This window comes from Podarcis bocagei, assembly GCF_964188305.1.
Source record: "Podarcis bocagei genome assembly, chromosome: 13".
NCBI lineage: Eukaryota > Metazoa > Chordata > Lepidosauria > Squamata > Lacertidae > Podarcis > Podarcis bocagei.
This window is the reverse complement of record NC_138138.1, coordinates 38,402,009-38,421,432: the sequence shown is the minus strand read 5'-3', so window position 1 is coordinate 38,421,432 and position 19,424 is coordinate 38,402,009. Positions and strand designations below refer to the sequence as shown.

Genomic DNA, 19,424 nt, shown 5'->3' with positions numbered 1-19,424 from the left:
CAGGCAGAGAGAAAGAGAGGGAGAAAACACAAATTCTTCCTTAGCTCAAGTTAGATCTTTGGTCCATCTAGGTCAGTATACCAGTAGCCTCCAGCTTTTTCAAACTTAGGACCCATCTTTCAACCAAACATGGATTTGGGGAGGCCCAGTTTCTTCTTCTTCTTCTTTTTTACCATATATTTGTATGGCAGTCGTGCCAAAGTTTCAACCCACTTTAGATCAGCTTGTGTTTCTGTAGTGGGTGCCCAACCCACCGCTTGAAGACCGATGCCCTGCATCAACTGGCAGGAAGACTTCCAGTCCTACCAGGGACTGATACATGGGCTTTTTGGGGGGGAAGACTTTGTTAGGGGGTGGGCAGAACTTTTGTTGGGGGGGAGGACCAATGTGATTGGTCAGTTAAGTACTTCTATTGTTTTGCTTGATGGGGGGCAGCTCCTCCCCCTGCCTCCCCTTGGCTACGCCCATAGACTGATACTACGGTCTTCTGCCTGAAAAGCAGGCTCATTTACCGCACTGAGCAACAGCCTTTTCCTGTAGCTGAAGCGAAACTGGGGGTGGGGGTGGGGGTAAAGCAGGATTAAATTTTACAGGGAGAGCGAAAATAGTTTGAGCTGAGCAGCCAGAAACACCACAAGATTTTCCCCTCAAGCCTTCTCTTTCTATTCAATCTTACATCCAGTAATATCCCTTTTTTCATTGCCATTTTCCTCTTACAATTTTTCCACCACATGCATCCCCCCCTTTTTATTTCCCTCCCCATTCCCATACTCCTTCCGTTCAGGTTTCCCTCTTCAGCAGCTCCCTCCCCTCCCCCACTCCCACCATTTTTGTGTGTGTCCTGTCAGCATCCCTCTTCTACTCAAAATTAATCTCAGGCTCCTTTTTTCCCTGCACCATCTTCCCTCTTTGGTTGAACCACAGAGTATCCATATGCAGGAGCTGGAGTTGCAAAGGCGCAGTGGAGTATTATAGAGAGAGGAAATGGAAAGGAAAGAGACAGTTTCAAAATGAAAGGGGAGGTGGGGAATGCATGAAATGTTAAGAGGAATTAAATGAGATGGGTGGGGAAAAGGAAGAAGCAGAGGCAAGGAAGGAAAACCAGAGAATTATGCACACGGAGTCCTTAGGAAATGATTGTGTGTGTTTAGCAATCCAAAAATAATAATTCAGAAAGCCCAAGAAGGTGAAATGTTGTGAAAGGAAAAAAATTAAGAGGGGTACAGAAAGGGAGAAAAAACCTCACACACGAGTGAGTGAGGAAATGGGGGGGAAACTGTTACGCAAACGAAACAAAAATAAAAGTAAGACGAGAAGAAACATGCAGAAAATATAAGAGGTTAAGTCAAAACAAAGGAAAACCAAGAGTGAGAAATATAGGAAAGGAAACAGGGGTTCAAACTTTACTCCCTAGTGTGGTAGATGATTGACAGCTGGATAATAAATTCTCTCTCCCTCTCTCTCTTTCTCTCTTCCTTTCCCCTTGAGTCTTTAGCCTCATAAACCCCAGGTGGCATCATCATGACATGCTTAAAAAAGAGTCTTCTGGAGTTCTTAAGAGTTTCCATTTGCACCACGATGACATGGCCGTGGCCCCTTGCTGATGGACAACTGAATGATGGGGTGGGAATCTTTGAGGCATTGTTGGCTGGAAGACACAGTTATTTCCTCACCCCTCCACAATTGTGTTTTAGTTGTCTCATTTGTAGGGGCACCATTTTTTTAAAAAAAGGTCTTTTCAGATCATACACTGGGTTCTCCTCTAAAACGCTGACAAAAATAAAGGTGGTGGAAGAGCCAGGAGGTGGAGCCAGGAAGAAAGCAAATGGTACGAGATCTTGGAAGAAAATTCAGATGTCAGACTATTTTCTTCAACAATAAGAACAGAAACGGGAGTGGGGGCGTGCACATTTCCTGACAGGAAAAGGCCTTATTTTAGCCAACCCCAAATGGTGGTGCAGTACTTTGCTGTTGGGTTCCAAGGGGAAGTGCCTGAGAGAATAATGAAACCTACAGGATTGATGCCCAAGCTGGTCATTTGTTGGCATACAAAAATGATGATTAGTCATTTCCTGTAAGAACCTAGAAGGCAAGAATGAGGCACAGTGGGAGCAGGTTTGTGTGTGCGTGCTGGGGAGGGAAGAGGACATTTAGGGCACAGAAGAACGGCAAGGGAACAGTTTCATGCTATAATTTGGTTGACTGAGATTGAGATATTGGTAGAAATAAACTGAATAGAGTATTCCTCTCAGGGCTAGTTGTTTTGAGACAAATAAACATAGCAGTATTTGTAGAGCTATGTCACAAACCGGCACGATGAAAAGGGGAATGGAAAATATAGCACTACATTTTACCTGGTCATTTTTGGTTGAACCAAGATGGCAGTCTAATGTATTTCCTGTCATCACCTAAGAAGCTGGGATGGAAGGATGGCTGTTGTCAGGTGGATAAGCCTGAATAATTCGGGCCTTTGAAGGATGGAGGTAAAAATGTCAAGGAGATGTCGTTTATAGTCAGGAAACTAGAGAATGATGACAATGGTAAAGCAATTACTTCTTGTCAAGCTAGTTTTGTTTTTTCGTTGTTGTTTTGACAGAGGGAGATGTTGGCAATGAGCCCTCTCCTTTCAGGAATTGGATTGATGGGAGAAAATGGCTTCTGGGCATCTTCCTCTCACAAGATCTGAAAAATGCAGATGGTTTTGAACCTGCTTGCTGTCGAAACCTCTTCAGGGAGAAGGTTGAGGGGAACATGCTTCACGAGTCATTTCCCACTAAGGTTCCCAACCACCTGAGTGAAAGGAGAAGTATTCTGAGGCAGCAGAACTGAACTGGGAGATATATCCTTAGTTTCCGCTGCTCTGTGGAGAATGAACAGGGTGTATGCGTGACTTGAGTTTCAAGGGGTGGGCTTTTCAAATTGGTAGTTTCCCAGGGAAGCAAGGAAATAAGGACAGTTTCCAAGAGGGCGGAAGGGGTGGTGAGGGGGGCACTGGCAATCTCAAAAGTTGGTTGAATAGTTCCCACGAGAGAGAGAGAGAGAGAGAGAGAGAGAGAGGACATTTCTAGCAGAGTAGGTGGTAAAGAGTCTTTAGAGAGGGGAAGACAACCCACACTGGTAGGGGAGTCTCCTAGGCAGGTTGGGGTAGAACGATATAGTCTGCAAGCGAAAGCTGGCTTCCTTGTCCAGCTCGTTCTCTGGTGCGTCTAGCAAGGTGAGGTGGATATGTGCATATGTTCAGGGTACTTGATGGCTGGTGGGTAGTTCTGAGTCATCTGGATGGAAACGTCGCTGGAGATGTCGGAGGGGCTACGTCCACGGTGCCACACTTCGGGGTGCAAGAACTGGCCAGAGTAGTCGGAGCAGTCGCTCAGGCGTGGCCGGTAGAAGGCTGGGTGAGGGCGGTACATTTCCTCCTCAGCGTAGCGCTTGGTGAAGAGGTAGACAGACATCACCCCTGCGCCCTGCAAAGAGCCGTTACAGAGGGAAAGATAAAGAACAAGACATACCCCTTAGATGCAACCATATGGTCTCACAAGTTGTGGTGCCAGTATGTTGTGGTGTAGCAGTTGCAGTGCTTGGCTAGGTATTGGGAGGCCAGGGTGTAAATCCTCGCAGGGAAGCCTGTTGGGTGGACTTGGGGCAACCACAGTCTCTCAGCCTAACCTACCACCACAAGGCTGTGAAGATAATATGGGAAGAGGGAGAACCATGCAGGCCACCTTGACTTCCTTGGATGAAAAGTGGGGCACAGTGTAATAAACAAATAAATGTTTGTGTATGTGTTATGTCTGTAACTCATGTCACTCGTTGTAGCTCACCTGTGGCTCACTGCAGCCAGTTTCATTCCACTCAAGGATGCCTTCAGGGCATGAGGAGTCATGCTCTGGAATGCGCACATGCACAAGTAACACTGAAGCTTGTGTAGACTTAAGGCCGTAAAGCATTCTGTTGGTCACTGTGATGATACTCAGCTTTTTGCAAGTGGGCATGATCATCCTAGCCCATAGATGTTTGACTCATGCCAAACATCCCAAGAACGTCCTTCATGATTTCTGTTCAACGTGTATTGAAGATCCTTCAACTCCCAACCCCTGTGTTCGGCATCAAATGGCCACCATTTTAATTTCCACAGTGCCTCAGAGATAGGGAGCAATATGGGAAATTAAAGTGGCAATTATCAGGCACCAATTGGGGGCCCCACTAGCCTAGAAGGGGACCCACTAGAGGCACTATGCCAAAGCCTTCTTCAAGCCTGGAGGATGTGTGCTTGTGAAATCGGCACTGAAATATCCTGCCCCCCCCCCACTAATTAAACTTTAAGAACTGCCTTATATCATCAGATCAAGTTTTCAACAGCTGCCAAGGAGATGCCACTAGGAAACTCACAAGCAGGTGAGGAGGGTGATATCTATCCCCTGTTGCTACTCCTCAGCAACTGGAACATAGAAATATGCTGCCTTCGTATAAGAGGGTTTCATTTATCTATCCTGGTTGGTTTTATTCACTGTTTTATCTTCTCTTTTATTCTATTTTCTCTTCACTTTTCCTCATCAATTTGCATTTAAGAAAGAAAGAAAGAAAGAAAGAAAGAAAGAAAGAAAGAAAGAAAGAAAGAAAGAAAGTGCTCATGAAAATTGATCCACATTTTAGTGTGGCTTTCTCCTAATTTACATGTTTTGGCAAAGCAATTTTTCTAATATAATGCTTTTTTTGTGTGTTATTTGCACCAAAATATGCATTTTTATGGACACTTTACCCTAGCAAATGCATTCCTGTACAAATTATTTGTACAGGAGAAGTGCACTGCAAAATTCAGAATTGCGCGAATTTTGGTTGGCTGTGTTTCGGTGCTGTTGCTGTTTCTGAAAGCGCAATTTAGGTGGAGTCACATTTAAATGCAAACTGAATCAAATATCTCCCCCAGCCATAGTCATGTCCAGTTTGGCCCAATGTCTTATGCTGCTGCTGAATTACTGTCAGGGCTAGCTTATGCACCAACATTTCTTCTCTTAGCAATGGTTTTTTGGGGGGGTTGAGTGCCAGTCTTTATGAGGACAAAACAGAATCATCCATGCACAATAGGAATGTGCAGAGAGTTGGAGTTCTATGCTTGTTTGGTCCAGGAGCTCTGTGGAGTGAGTTGTTTGCCCATCACGGTTTTTGAGGACAACCAACCGTGCCTGAAATTGGCTGAATCGGGGCAATTCAAGGCCAGGACCAAACATCTAGACATTCGCTTTCTTCCCTACAAGGAAGTATTAGCATGCTTTAAAGCCCAGTATTTGTAGAAGTACAGAAAACAAACAAACAAACAAACAGAACTTAAGGGGAATCCCTCCCCCCCCAGTAGCTTCAGAATACTGAATTAGTTGGCAGGGAAAACTGAAGGTGTGTGTGTGTTTTGGGTGTGTGCGTGTGCGTCTGGCTGGCTGAAAGGAGCAAGGGAAGAGGATAATGTGGCTGAAACAACTAGGGAAGCTTCAAAACTCTGCTGCTGGGGCAGGTGTGAAAGAAGGCAAGAACCACCCTCTGCTCTGATTCCCTCCTTGCTGGAGAGAAACACACCAAAAGATGATGGAGAAAGAGGCACAAAGAGATAAAAAGGACATCATTTTTGTCCGGACAGGTAATTTCCTGGTTCATACTGAGTTTATTTTTAAATGTCCTCAGAGAAAAGTGAAAGTAAGAGCTGCCCATAGGTATAAGTGGATAACATCCAAAATGTTAATGCAACTGGAATTGGACATCATTGTGTCCACCCACCCACACAGCAAAACTCCAAAAGGTAGCAGCAAAGAGACGAAAGAGCTCCTCTTCTTTTTAATGCAATTCTTATTCAGTGTGAAACATTTAAAGTTTTTTTTTTCCCTAATATAAATTCCAAAGCAAATGTGGTTCACATTGCCAGCTGGAAAACCAGTAGACCAGTAGACTTGAGGTTTTTTTAAAAAATATCTTGCGGAGCCCCTTCTTTAATTCTTGTCATAGACAAGGAGACTTGGGTTGTATCCAGATAGGTCCATTAATTTTAAGTAGAACTTAAGTTAGCCATGCCAGTGGGCCTCCTCTGGGTATGACTAAAAGCGAGTCTATCCTGTTAAAAGAGAGTCTGTCCTGTCAGGGAGATGTGCCAATCTCAGATTCAGGGATTTTTTTACCCTCTAAAACCCTTCCATGTTTTGGGACCTAATATAATATCTGTTTAGGAAAGGCTTTGGCTATAATGCAGCCCTGAAGTAACATTCACACAGAATGGAGGCCAGGGAACATTTTAACCTCTAAGTGGTTTGCAACAGTCCTACAGTGCTGTCGAGAGATGTTGTCCAGAGGTAGAACCTTACTGCAGCCTGGGGTTTGACCAAACATGGGGCAGTAGCTTGCAACACAGCTGCAATGTTATCCTTAGTTTTTAGTCGAGTGTTTCAGGTTGGCTTGAGAGACTAGTAATCAACAGTGTGGCTCTTGTAGTGTAGCTCAGTGTTCCCCAACCTTGGGTCTCCAGCTGTTTTCGGACTACAATTTCCATCATCCTTGACCACTGGTCTTGCTAGCGAGGGATGATGGGAGTTGTAGTCCAAAAACAGCTGGAGACTCAAGGTTGGGGAACACTGGTGTAGCTCACTGCTGTATCCTTACTGCAGGTTGAGAGACTGTGCTGAATATAGGGGAGAATTTTGGTTCAGTTCATATTTTGATGGGAACCTACCTAACCTGCACTTCCCCAAACAACATGTGGACAGGTAGCCTTCAAAAATTAACACCTCTCTGAATTTTGTGGTGCAGACTTCAGCTATATACAAAAATGTGTACGTTTGAAGGAAAGTGTGCATAAATGTGCATATATTTCTGAAATAAACACACAAAGATGCATTATATTAAGGGAAACTACTTGCTCAAGTGTGTATATTTGAGAAATGTGTGCTAAAATGCTGGCAGTTTTTGTGAGGACTTTTAAAAATAAAAATTTAAAAAGTAATTGCATATTGATCTGGAAAACTGAAACCATCGAGAAATTGAGAAAGAGAAACCAAAACTGATACGTTTGCCCATCCCTAGCTGGGAGGGAATATTTTATAGGAGTAATGCGGTACTCTGATTCCCTGTTAATAATCCCTAATCAAGTTGCAGCAAAAGTCAAAACTGAAATTGTCCCCTGAAACCAACCTCCAGCCAAAATGGGAGGGGGGTCATCATGCTTGGGGAAAGCCACTTCCGAGCTGGGGAGGAGGTGGGGTTGCGGGCCCACCCCCTCACCACACACGCAGGGGCTGGCTCACAGCCCCTGCGAGAGCAGGGGAATCCTCGGGCACGTCAATCGGCGGGCCGGGGGGCGTGGCCTAGTGCACTTAAGGCTGGCATGCCCAGAGACTTCCCTCTCTTCCCCGTTCCAGCTGCTCCGGTTAACCCTTCCCGGTCTCCATGCCTGGTAGTCGACAGGAGCCAATGCCTAAGGCCAATACCTCTCAATTCCTGTAATCAATAAAGTTGTGGCCTTTTTACGCCCATTAACCTTAAATAACGTGTCTGTGTCTTCATTTCGCAAGGGGGGGAGGGGACTCGCCACGCAAACTCCAGGGTTTGCAGATGTTAAAATAAAATAAAAGTATATTGGTGGCAGTTGAGGGGTAGTGGAAGAAACAGAACAAATAATAATAATAATAATACAGCAAACATTAATAGTAACAATATGATCCAGTATAAAAATAATTTTAAACTTGAGGGAGTGGCAGACTCTGGGCTGTCCTGCTTAGGTGGTTTGACAGGCAGGAACCCTAAACAGGAGCAATTTCCTTAGGAGGAAGGAGATGTGATGGTCCCACTTGTTAGACTTCTAACGAGGACATGGATTGTCAATGGTACAGTGGCCGCCCTTTCTGCCTTCTGGCTTTAAAAGCCCCGTAAGGCCAGCAAAAGAAAACTTGCTTTACCCCTTGGCCAAAATTTAAATCTGCGATTCAAGATTGGGAGTCAGGAGAATGTGTGTGTGTGTGTGTGTGTGTGTGTGTGTGTGTGTTTGCGCGTGCACATGTGCAAGTGCAGTGTGGGAGCTAGTGTTGTGTAACAGTTAAAGTGCCGGACTTCGACGTGGGGGACCAGGGTTCAAATCCCCGCTTAGCCATGAATCTCACTGGGTGACCTTGGTCCAGCCACACACAAATTCTCAGCCTAACCTACACCACAGGGTTGTTGTGAGGACTCATGGGAGTGGGGAGAACCATGTCCACCACCTTGAGCTCCTTGGATGAAAATGTAATCGATAAATAAATGCTGGGAAGTGTACCTCTTTGAGCAAGAAGGAAGAAGCAGCAAAGGCAAAGGACCATCCGTAGCGGTATTGGAAGTACTGCTCTGAGCCGCTGGGGCGGTTCATCACTTCGTCATTGATGCTGGAGATGTACAGAACCAAGCCCACCACCAGAGAGAGCCCTGCAGAAAGAGCACAGAGGGAGAGGGGTGGGAAGGAAGAGGCTGTTATTTTCAGCTGTTCATGAAGGCCTCGCTTGTGGGGAGGAGCCACAGCTCCAGTAGCAGAGCCCCTGCTTCACAAGTGCAGAAGGTTCCAGTTCTAATCCCTGACATATCTAGGTAGGGCTAAGTGTTTTCAGTTTGAGACCCAGGGAGAGAGCTTCAGTCAGTCAGTATAGACCAGGGGTAGGCAACCTAAGGCCTGGGGGCCAGATGCGGCCCAATCGCCTTCTCAATCCGGCCCATGGACGGTCCGGGAATCAGCGTGTTTTTACATGAGTAGAATGTGCACTTTTGTTTAAAATGCACCTCTGGGTTATTTGTGGGGCATAGGAATTTGTTCATTATTTTTTTGCCCAAAATATAGTCCGGCCCTCCACATGGTCTGGGGGACGGTGGACCGGCCCACGGCTGAAAAAGGTTGCTGACCCCTGGTGTAGACAGTATTGAGCTACATGGACCAATGATCAAACTCAGTATAAGGTACCTCCCTCGGTTCGTATGTTGTACCACAAACCTACCTCACTCTCCACATTTAGCTCAGAGCAGGGATGCCACTGCAACCAGCCACAGTGTGCGTGCACACACACACACACACACAAATGCACACACATCACCCCTTTATGGGTTCCTTTCAGACTATATGTGTTGGGTGGTGGTGGTGAACAGCATGCCCACATTTCTGTCTATTAATTGCCGTATATTATATAGAAGGCAGCGAGAGCTACTGTAAATCAAGCCTGCTCCTATCTACATAATTGCACCCCTTCAGCTGCATAGCTTCACCCTGCATTGCATTTCTTGGTCATAGTAGCATGTGACAAAGAGAAAGAGTGCTAAAATGCAGCTGGCTCAGTAGTGCAGCACGGTGCCGTACTCTGCTTGTGCTGCAGCATCGCAGACAGGCCTATGTGCCGCTCTTCTTCTGTTTCCCATTAAGGGCCCAGTGCTGCCCTTTTCGGCTGATCGAAGATTTACTTCTCGGGTTGCCTTGCAGCCATTGCTCTTCACCAACTCATAATATCATCTGAACTGAAGAAGACCAACCTGGACATAATTGCCTTCCATGATCCGTTTTTCCCTTGCCATGCAATTAGAACTATAACATTGTTGTTCAGCCTCACTTGCCTGGCCCCATTGCCTTGGCCCCCATAGCCCCTCTGTCCTTCACCCCTCCAAATTAAACACACTTATTCTCTAAGTGGAACTGATTAGGCTCTGCAAGGCTTTGGAATGTTTTTTTTGGGGGGGGGGTTTACTATTTTATTATATAATTTATCAGAACTGGCCCAGCCATTATGTGGGGTAAAGCCACTGCTTCAGGAGGCAGAAACCCCACAGGTAACAAGCCCATGGGTCACAGGTAACCTGCCCCACTGCCTCCACCAGTGATGGAGAAGCGCTACTGCCATCGGTGCCAATTTTGGGCAAGATCATGTCCATTTGGAACAAGATCTTGCCTGAAATGGGGGGGGGGGGGACTTGAGGAGCACACAAGATCTCATGTGATTTGGAGTGAAATCTCACCCGAAATCAGTGTGCTCTTGCCCAAAATCAGTGCCGGGTGGCTTCAGATGCAGCTGGGGGTAGGGCAGGAGAAGGTAGGTGGTGGAGGTGGCAGGGGCAGGGGAAAGCAGCGCTTCCCATTTCATCTCAAGTGGTGAAATGGGATGTAAAGGTAAAGGGACCCCTGACCATTAGGTCCATTCGTGGCCGACTCTGGGGTTGTGGCACCCATCTCGCTTTATAGGCCGAGGGAGCTGGTGTACAGGTTCTGGGTCATGTGGCCAGCATGACTAAGCCACTTCTGGCAAACCAGAGCAGTGCACGGAAACGCCGTTTACCTTCCCACCGGAGCGGTACCTATTTATCTACTTGCACTTTGACGTGCTTTTGAACTGCTAGGCTGGCAGGAGCAGGGACCGAGCAACGGGAGCTCACCCCGTCACGGGGATTTGAACCGCCAACCTTCTGATCGGCAAGTCTTAGGCACTGTGGTTTAACCCACAGCGCCACCCGTGTCCCTACGAAATGGGATGTACCAGCCCTGTGTTTCATTATTACATTTACACCCCACCTTTACTTCCATGGAGTTCAAGGTGGCTTGCCTGGTTCTTCCTCTCACCACTTTATCCTCCCAACAACCCTAAGAAGTAGATTAAGCTGAGAGGCAGCGACCAGCCCAAGGTCACCCAGTGAGCTTCATGGCTGAGTGGGGATTTGAACACTGGTCTCCCAGGTCCAGCACTCTAACCTCTACATCATGCTGGCTACCTACTATGCCCCGCTGCTTTATTGCTACCTGTATTTGTTGCTACTTATTGTATTAATGTTTTAATAAATATGCACAGGCAGGCAGCACCATTTGTTCCTCCTCCACTGGTCCTCCCCCCAGGCCCCAGTATGGATGTGGGCCTATGGTTGCCCTGCCCGCTTCCCTCTTCTTCCCCCTCCTCCCACACTGGGGAATGCAGTGGCAGCAAGTGGACAAAACTGGGCTTTTGTCGTAAATCTAAAGGCCGTTTTGTGCTTCGGTTGTGTTCTGGTACTTCTGTCATGCTTGAGTTGGAGCGTGACAGAAGCGGAGGCTGGATGCGGCAGGGTGCAGCTCTTTGCTCCCTGCTTTGCTGCCATTCCTCCGCTTCCTCTCCTTCTCCCATGCTGGCCAGGGAGTCGTGTGCCCCCCCCCCCCAGGCCTTAGCAGTAACGCCAGCTCACCTGCCTTCTGAAGTGATGGCTGCTAACTGGAGCTGGTGGGCAGGGAAGCTAATGGGAGGTAAAGCCAGAGGCAATTCTGGTTTTTTTTCCTGTCCTCCTCTCTTGCAAAAATACAGTGGGTGCTTTAGCAATTCTCAGACAAAAGCATCAGAGGAGAAAAAGCTGGACACAGAGAAACTCCACATTTGTACAAACCAGCATCCAGTTTCTAAATATCTAGCTGGATAAATGAGTCTTTATAGCAAGTGTCTGCAAGTTAGGGATTTAGCCTTGTTTTAAATGCATTTGCCCTTTATGATTTTTTTAAAAACTTTTTTATTTTATACGTAAGTTGCCTTGAGATGGTGGTTTAGAAGGTGATTAATAGTAATAATCCTGTAATTTTTCAGTTCTGCTTTTACCAAGATGGATGGAAAGAATGTCAGGGAGTCTTGGAATAATAAGAAAATTATGAATATGACTCTTGGAGGGGGGGGCATGAGACTGCTGGACTTTGGATTTGGGGTGTAGAAAAAATAATGGTAGGACCTTGCCCCTGGCTTCTGAAATTTAAGTGTTGATGGGGGAGCAGTGAAAGGGTATAACAGGGAAGGCGTATCCCCACCTTTTCCAGCTCCTTTCTAGTCGGTGCTTCTTCAGGGTGTTTGAAGAGAGCGTTGCTGAAGCTGTCTTGGAGGGAAGAGTGATAGCTCAGGGGCAGAGCACCTGCTTTTCAAGCAGAAAGTGCCGAATTCAATCCCCAGCATCTCCAGGTGAAGCTGGGAATGATGCTTGTCCGAAATCCTAGGTAACCGCTGCCAGTGAGATCAGGGGTGGGGAAACTGTGACCCTCCAGGTGTTGTTGGGCTACATCTCCCGTCATCTCTATTAATTGGCAATGCTGGGTATCCAACAATATCTGGAGGACCACAGACTCCCTGGCCCTGAGCTAGGTGGACCAATGGTTTGCCTTGGCAAAAGGCAAGTGCTCATTCTAAACCCTATATCAGGCCATGTCAGCTGGTAAGTGATGGGAGTTGTGGTCCAAAATAGCCCTAGACTACGCAGGTGGCGCTGTGGGTTAAACCACAGAGCCTAGGACTTGCCGATCAGAAGGTCAGCGGTTCGAGTCCCTGCGACGGGGTAAGCTCCCATTGCTCGGTCCCTGCTCCTGCCAACCTAGCAGTTCGAAAGCACGTCAAAGTGCAAGTAGATAAATAGGTACCACTCCGGCGGGAAGGTAAACGGCGTTTCCGTGTGCTGCTCTGGTTCGCCAGAAGCGGCTTAGTCATGCTGGCCTCATGACCCGGAAGCTGTACGCCGGCTCCCTCGGCCAGTAAAGCGAGATGAGCGCACAACCCCAGAGTCGGCCACGACTGGAACTAATGGTCAGGGGTCCCTTTACCTTAGGAATCTTCAGAGACACAGTCCTCAGATGATGGCAGTCTCATGTGGAGCTACAGTCGCTACAGCCTACCTCTCCTCCCCTGAACCCTGAGGAGTCACCTCTGCCACCAGACACCAAAGGCTGGACCACAGATTTCAGAGGATTGGAAGATCCCTGTGAAGAGATCCCCACAGCTTGAAAGCCCAGGGCCTAGAAGAAGCAGCCAATGGCTGCAGGATAAAAACTTTGGCCTCACTGGCCAAATGAAGCATTAATATGGTGTAGCCGCTAGTCAATAAATAGCTAAGCCAGGCTATGAAGAACTATTTACAGTGGTGCCTCGCAAGACGAAATTAATTCGTTCCGCAAGTTTTGCCGTCTAGCGAATTTTTCGTCTTGCGAAGCACGGTTTAAACGGTTTAACAAAGTCGCAAGACGTTTTCGTCTTGCGAAGCAAGCCCATAGGGAAATTCGTCTTGCGAGGCAAATCGCGGACGAAAAAACCTTTCGTCTAGCGAGTTTTTTGTCTTGCGAGGCATTCGTCTTGCGAGGTACCACTGTATTAGGTGCTTCAGTAATGTATACAGTCTGGCTCAGCTGCATGATCGCTGACCATGGTCCTGAAATCCACACCTTGCCCCTTCTCCAAGGTGCTGATCCTATCGGCCTAGGACTATGGACCTCCTCTGTGCTTGGACCATCACCTGTGTTGAAAACCCCCATGGAACAAGGTTGTGAAAGGCTACTCTGTGGCTTGTCAATTCTTAACAGAAGCCACCGGCCCACTTCAAGGGTTATAGTCCCCCTGTTGCCATGACCCTGCTCCACTCTGAAGACTACTACACAGGATTTATTTAGCTATCCCAAATGTCATGGTTAGCACACAGATTCCAGGAATAAATTGCCCTCTGATTAACGTTCCCCCACACCTCACCAGAGAGGATGAAGAAGATTCCTGAAACGAAAGCCAGGATGGTCCTCTGGGGGCGGATATGTCCGATGTTGCTAATGACAAATGCTGTGAAGACGAGAAAGAGGCTGACCATAGGGAAAGGCGTGGCTGTGCGGATGGTCTCTGCCAAGAGAAAGAGAGAAAGAGAAGAGTCAGATTTTCTAAGTTAAATTTGAGTCGATCCTCTTCACCAAAGCGCAGTCCTAGAACCAGGTTTGAATGCTCAGATTTCTGACATGTGAAGCAGTTGTATTCCTTGGAGAGCCCCCTGAGCACGCACAGATATATTTCCCCTACTTCCTGAGTAACCACAGGCAGCATGCATTCCTTTAGGAGTAAAAAGGCTGGGGCTTTAGATGGGCTTAAACTAGAACTCTTTCTTTTAGAAATGACCCCACAGTACACACATCAAGTTTCAGTGAGTTGGATGCAAAATCATGCCTGGTTCTCTGCAAACTCTATTTATTTAAATTGAGATTCCTAACATAGCCCTGTTTCTAGAATTTGGTCTTATAGACATCGCAGATGAATACTCCACACATAAAATAACTCACATCTGAATGTGGCAAACAAATGTAGCAAAATTTCCAAAGTAATTTCAGGATTGAGCTTTGATTAAATGGAAGGGGGGGTAGAAGGAGGGGAGCAGATAACATGTGTGAGTGAAATGTTTGAGGCAGAGCTGGCTCAAGACATTTTGCTGCCTGAGGCAACAGTGCAAAGTTCCTCTGAACATGTACAAAGGCTACAGACACATGGTACAACTAAAGCATGGCAACTGTAGTTTGTTAAGGGTGCTGGAAATTGGAGTTCTGTGAGGGGTAAACTACCATTCCTAGGATTATTATTGGGGGGGGGGCATTGTGCTTTAAATGTATGGTGTGTGCACATCCAAAATTGACTTTAAAGGGACATTTTATTTCAGATCAGTAGGTAGAGCAAAAAAATTCATACTGCTATGCCACTTGCCATCTCTTCCTATAGGACCATAGATGTGGCTTCCCAGAATTAAAAGAACTGAGGCAGGGGCAGAGGTAAACATCTGCTATGACATTCAGTAAAGTGGGCCCCGGATCTGCAAAGGTTGAAGATGCCTGAATTGAAATGTACAAAAGTATGTCAACCGTAATACATGCACCATAATAATGTAAGCTTACAAGTGCTACACTAGATGCATGTCCACCACGTATCAAAACATCTCTTTGCCCTTACATTCAAGAGTCCTTATCTTTAGACACACACACACATTTTTGATGTACAAATGTGCATGGGTGATAAAACTAAATCCCTTGTATCTCAGTTGTTTCCCAAGCACATGGAACATTTCCACATACAGGTGAATTCTTATTTGCATGCAGATGGCCCACATGACAAAACAACACAGTCCATTGGATAAATGCTTGCACCAATACATTCTGGAACCGATCCAAAGTGTTCTTTTCATTTTTGAGTATGATCTTAGGTCGACCTTAGTCTATCCTATTTGTCAGGCCCTCTTCCCAAACCCATAAATTTGACTTTGGTATACAACATGAAATATACTTTTTCACACACAAAAATTGAGTTTTCCAGAACATGAGATTCAATTACCCAAAAGTTGCCTTTCTAAAAGTCTCTTTAAACTGCATGTCAAGTGTGATTCCTGATAAGGTGATTCCTGCTTCTGTTAAAAGGGCATGAACCCCATTTGTATTTGGCAACCCTGAACACCAAAGCATCTAACCTTGATGGCTCAGAACTCTAGCTAAGGGCTCCAGCCTTTTTGGACAATGTCAAGTTATTAAAAAAATTAAGAGTGCCACTGAATATGTGCAGAGTTGATTGCCCTCCACTCTGTGTAACAGCAGCTTACTACTAGCCATTTCTGGAACTACAAGGTTCACTACCAAACAATAAGACACCTCTCTTGGCTGGAACTGAGGCCTAGTCTGCACATGCTGCAGATCTGAGGAGGCTGAATTCTGAGGTGGCAAATGTGCAGTAGCATTTCAGACTTCAGCTGAATGCATCACATTTTTGAATACTCCCTCGGTTTCTTCATTTGTAAAGCCCTCCCTGTAAGTTAAAGAAACAACCACAACTATAATTAGGGAGGTTCTGGCCTAGCCTGCTCCCCGCTGAGTTGGTTTGCGCTTGTTGGAAGATTTCTTCTGCTAGGGGAGAATTGAAAATGCAACACCCTTCCTCAGAGTTCAGTTGTAGAGCAGGAAACTCTTAATACCAGCGTGGTGGGTTTGAGTCCCATGTTGGGTGAAAGATTCTGGCATTTGCTGGGAGGTTGGACTAGATGACTGTCATGGCCCCTTCCAAGTCTACAATTCTATGATTCTTCCACCTTTTTCTAGGTCCCCTCCACACCTCCAAAAGAATGGATCGTGGTAGGGTGTTGAATGCCAAAGGTGGTAGAGTGGACTGTGGGGAGGAGATAGTTCTCCGTGTAAATACTCCCTGAAAGTAGAAAACTATATACTGTCAGGGTGCTGCTGGTGGCTACTGGCTGCTTGCCCAGTAAAGCAGAGAGAGAGAGAAAAAGCGAACTTTTCAGTTCTTTTTTATTATTAGAATTACCAGGACAAAATTCCATCCACACCGTTCATTATCCGGCGTTGCCTCGAGTGAAGCTCCACCTCCCCTTCTCTGTACTTCCCTTTTCATCAGACTCCTCCTCCCTTCTACGGCAGTTGTCAAGTGCCACCCACCTCTGAGCCCTCTTCTCTGCCATTCTCAATGAACGTCTGGTCTGGGGGGTCAGAATGGGTTCTGGGGTACTCTCCAGCGACAGCATGTCAGTCAGCCACTGCTCAGGCTCTGCCTGTTCTGTGCTACTTGGTTCTTGCTCCTCATCTTCCATTATTTCCCAACTTCTTCTTCTGGGTTGTGACCTGTGTCGAACCACTCTTCTAGGTCTATACTATCGGCCCCTTCCTCCTCCCTGGAAGGCTCCTGGGCAGGCTGTCTCCACCATTCCTCTTCATCTGCCCAGTCCCTGACATATACATATGCTAGACAAATTCCAGAATTATCCTCTCTGCTTTTTTCTACTCACAGAGAGGTTTTTAAATAATAATAAAAAGCAGGAGAACATTGAAAAGTATGATTCCCCTATGCAGCTGATGTAGTATAAAGCATTCTGCAATCTCCATCCAACCTTTAACTAATAAGTGTGTTCACCCAGTTAGCATTAAGGCAGATGCAACTAAAAAATAGCCCTCCTAAGGGCTAGGGTAGCCAACATTGTGTTCTCCAGATGTTTTGGACTACAATTCCCATAATCCCCGGTTATGAGCTATACTGGCCAGAACTGATCAAAATTAAGAGCCCACAGTATCTGGAGGGCACCATATTGCCTTTTCCTGATCTAGGAGGAGGAAACATGCTATATGATTCCAGGAGAGAGAGAAGGGGTAAGGTGAAGATCACTCCAGAGTTTGCTCCAGCTGCGTATTCACTGGGTCATCAGTCATCAACTGCCCAGTGGGAAGAAAATAAAGGAACTCAGACCATCTCAGAGCTTCCAGTGGTGGCTGGAACCCATTGCTACTGGTAGGGTGGGAGGCAGGGAGTCCAACAGTAGGTGGCGCCAGAGCGAATGACAGACAGAGCTGCCCGCTGGACTGGTTGTCTGTAAAAAGGCAGGTAGGTAGGATAGGGCCTGGCTGAGGGCAAACTGAGGTTGGTGGGGCAGTGCCTGTTCACCCTTATGGACCAGCCTCCATGGACCTCCTCCAGCGGAACTCTCTGCTTGCCACCCTTTTACCACAAACTGGGAAGGATCCTGAACGCTTTCTTTAAGTCGCTGTTGTTTGCTGTGGTTTCTTTAAAACATAGCTTAATGTTTCTTGCATGCCACCTTGGGAAATAAATTGTTCAAATAAATATAAAGCCTGATGCCGTCCCCGTTCCACCTCATTAGCTTTCACTTGGCAACAGCAATAAAACTTAGCGCACGATGATTATGTCATCCCATGCAGTTTAGATTGCCAGGTGTTAAAGCATAGAAGGAAAGACTGGGGTACGGAGGTGGTGAATTTGGCTGCAGCCTGAAAATGGGATATTGCTTGTGTGACATCACCCTTAATGACGAGCTGCAGAAATCTTCTTGCTGCTGCTCTGGAAATTCAAAATATTTTTCCAGTTGAGATTATAAGAACCTAACTATTCCTTCTTTTGTCCAGCAGGGGGCAATGATATTCTCTCTCTCTCTCTCTCTCTCTCTGAATCAAACACACACACACACAATTATCTCAGTTCTGTTTTCAAGATTAAGTGTTTAGTAACTGCATGAAATAAATTTGGTACTCCGGGAGGGAAACTTGAGAAATTATGTCATAATCAGAATAGAATTGTTGTCAACTGACCAGAAAAGCAAGCTGTGCTCTTGTGCCTTTTGAAAGTAGATTGATTTTGCAAGAGAACAGCAGGTGAGGCTTTTCATGGCATGGAGATCAATGGTAGCTCCTCTGCTAATGCCTGCTGCACGTCAGTTCACTTGTTCAGAGCACTGGGACTGGCTGAAAAGTTGGCAACCTTGAAACCAAGCTATTGTTAGAAGTAGGGTTTTCTTTTCAGGTAACCTGGCCTCTCCAGCTCCCACCGCAAAGGCCCTGCTTGTTAGCCTTAGCAGTCAGTTTGCTAGCTTTATTGTCTATGTTGGCTCTTCATGGCCAAGGCACACAGAGCAGTTGTCAAGGCCAACTAAATATTTTCAGGGCAGAGCTATGGTGGTAGCTTCCACTCCTCTCCTCAGCTTAAAGCAGTAGTGACACCCACCCTCCCCCAAATGAAAATGGGGGCAGGTACACAAGGGGCAAATTTGGTGTGTGTGTGTGTGTGTGTGTGTGTGTGTGTGTGAGTGAGAGAGAGAGAGAGAGAGAGCTCTGTGCCACATGTAAGAAATTTTTAAAAGTGAAACAATGCAATATTTTCTGCTAATGCTCCCATCTTTTCTCTGAAGTTCCCAGTACAGGGTGGCCAAAATAGAAGGTTTGCTTAGGATTTCAATGTGAACCTCCCCAATTTGCACTTTCCAGAAAAATATATGAACCGAGAATCCTTCAAAATTCACACATCTCCCGAATTTTGTGCTGCGGTTCTCCAGCCAAAGAATGTGTACAAAAATGTGTATATTGGGGGGAAAATGTGCATTAAAATGCCCATATTACCATATAACATGCATTATATTGGGGGAAACTACTTTAAATAATGTGTATATCACACAAAATTGCATACAGGAATGTGTCTATTGGAAGAAATTTGCACTAAAATGCAGACAAATTTTCATGGAGACTTTGAAAGCATACATTGCAAACTGAAGCAGTAATTTGGAGAACAGAACTTAAGACTGGTGAAACAAGACGTGGAGAGAAACCAAGTTGGCAGGTTCCTCTATCCCTAGTACTGTGAATGTGACAGTTGTACAGAAAAGGGAATTTCAGCAGGTGGAACTGGTGTGCCAAGATCACCTGTGGAAATTTCCTCTTTTGACTACATGGAATTGGCAGAAATGACTGGCAGAATCCGGGACCAGGGAGAAGAGTTGGTGAAAGAAGACTGGAAGAAATTTAAAGACTATTTGCAGAAATATTGTAAAATTAATGAATGTTAGAAGGATGTTGGATAGAAACTAAGGGGTTTCCAGCTGTAATGCTTTAGGAGATACGAAAAAAAAGGTTTATAAATGGGTAAAAGCTTAATGGTAAGGATTTGCTGAACTAACAAATTGAAGTGGAATACAAAGAAGGGAGGTATGAGGAGGTCTGGGGAAATAAGCGTATGGAAGATATGTTATGGAAAATTATTTGTTTTTTAACTGTTTTTATGTTGTATTTTGTATTTTGTTTCTTTTTATTTTTTATCTTTTTTCATTGTTATATCTTAAAAACTTTAATAAATATCTTTTGGAGAGAAAAAAGAAGGAAA

The 19,424-nt window shown here is 45.8% G+C and overlaps 2 protein-coding genes and 1 long non-coding RNA gene across 4 annotated transcripts in view; 1 reads left to right on the top strand and 2 right to left on the bottom strand.

Moving 5' to 3' along the window:
- The window catches only part of LOC308571539 (BAR/IMD domain-containing adapter protein 2-like), a 195,110-nt gene that overhangs the window by 41,552 nt on the left and 134,134 nt on the right, over window positions 1-19,424 (bottom strand). The gene's annotated exons all lie outside the window — the stretch shown is intronic.
- Window positions 1-19,424, top strand: part of LOC308571567 — a 142,383-nt gene that overhangs the window by 78,308 nt on the left and 44,651 nt on the right. The window lies entirely within an intron of this gene.
- Window positions 326-19,424, bottom strand: part of CACNG7 (calcium voltage-gated channel auxiliary subunit gamma 7) — a 42,404-nt gene continuing 23,305 nt past the window's right edge. For both annotated transcript variants that reach the window (XM_081167156.1, XM_081167157.1), the window contains 3 exons: window positions 13,488-13,628; window positions 8,285-8,430; window positions 326-3,464 (listed from right to left, as the gene is read on the bottom strand). In XM_081167156.1, coding sequence (XP_081023282.1) covers window positions 3,207-3,464; window positions 8,285-8,430; window positions 13,488-13,628 — 545 coding nt within the window. In that variant the 3' untranslated portion in view covers window positions 326-3,206. The remainder of the gene's footprint in view (window positions 3,465-8,284; window positions 8,431-13,487; window positions 13,629-19,424) is intronic.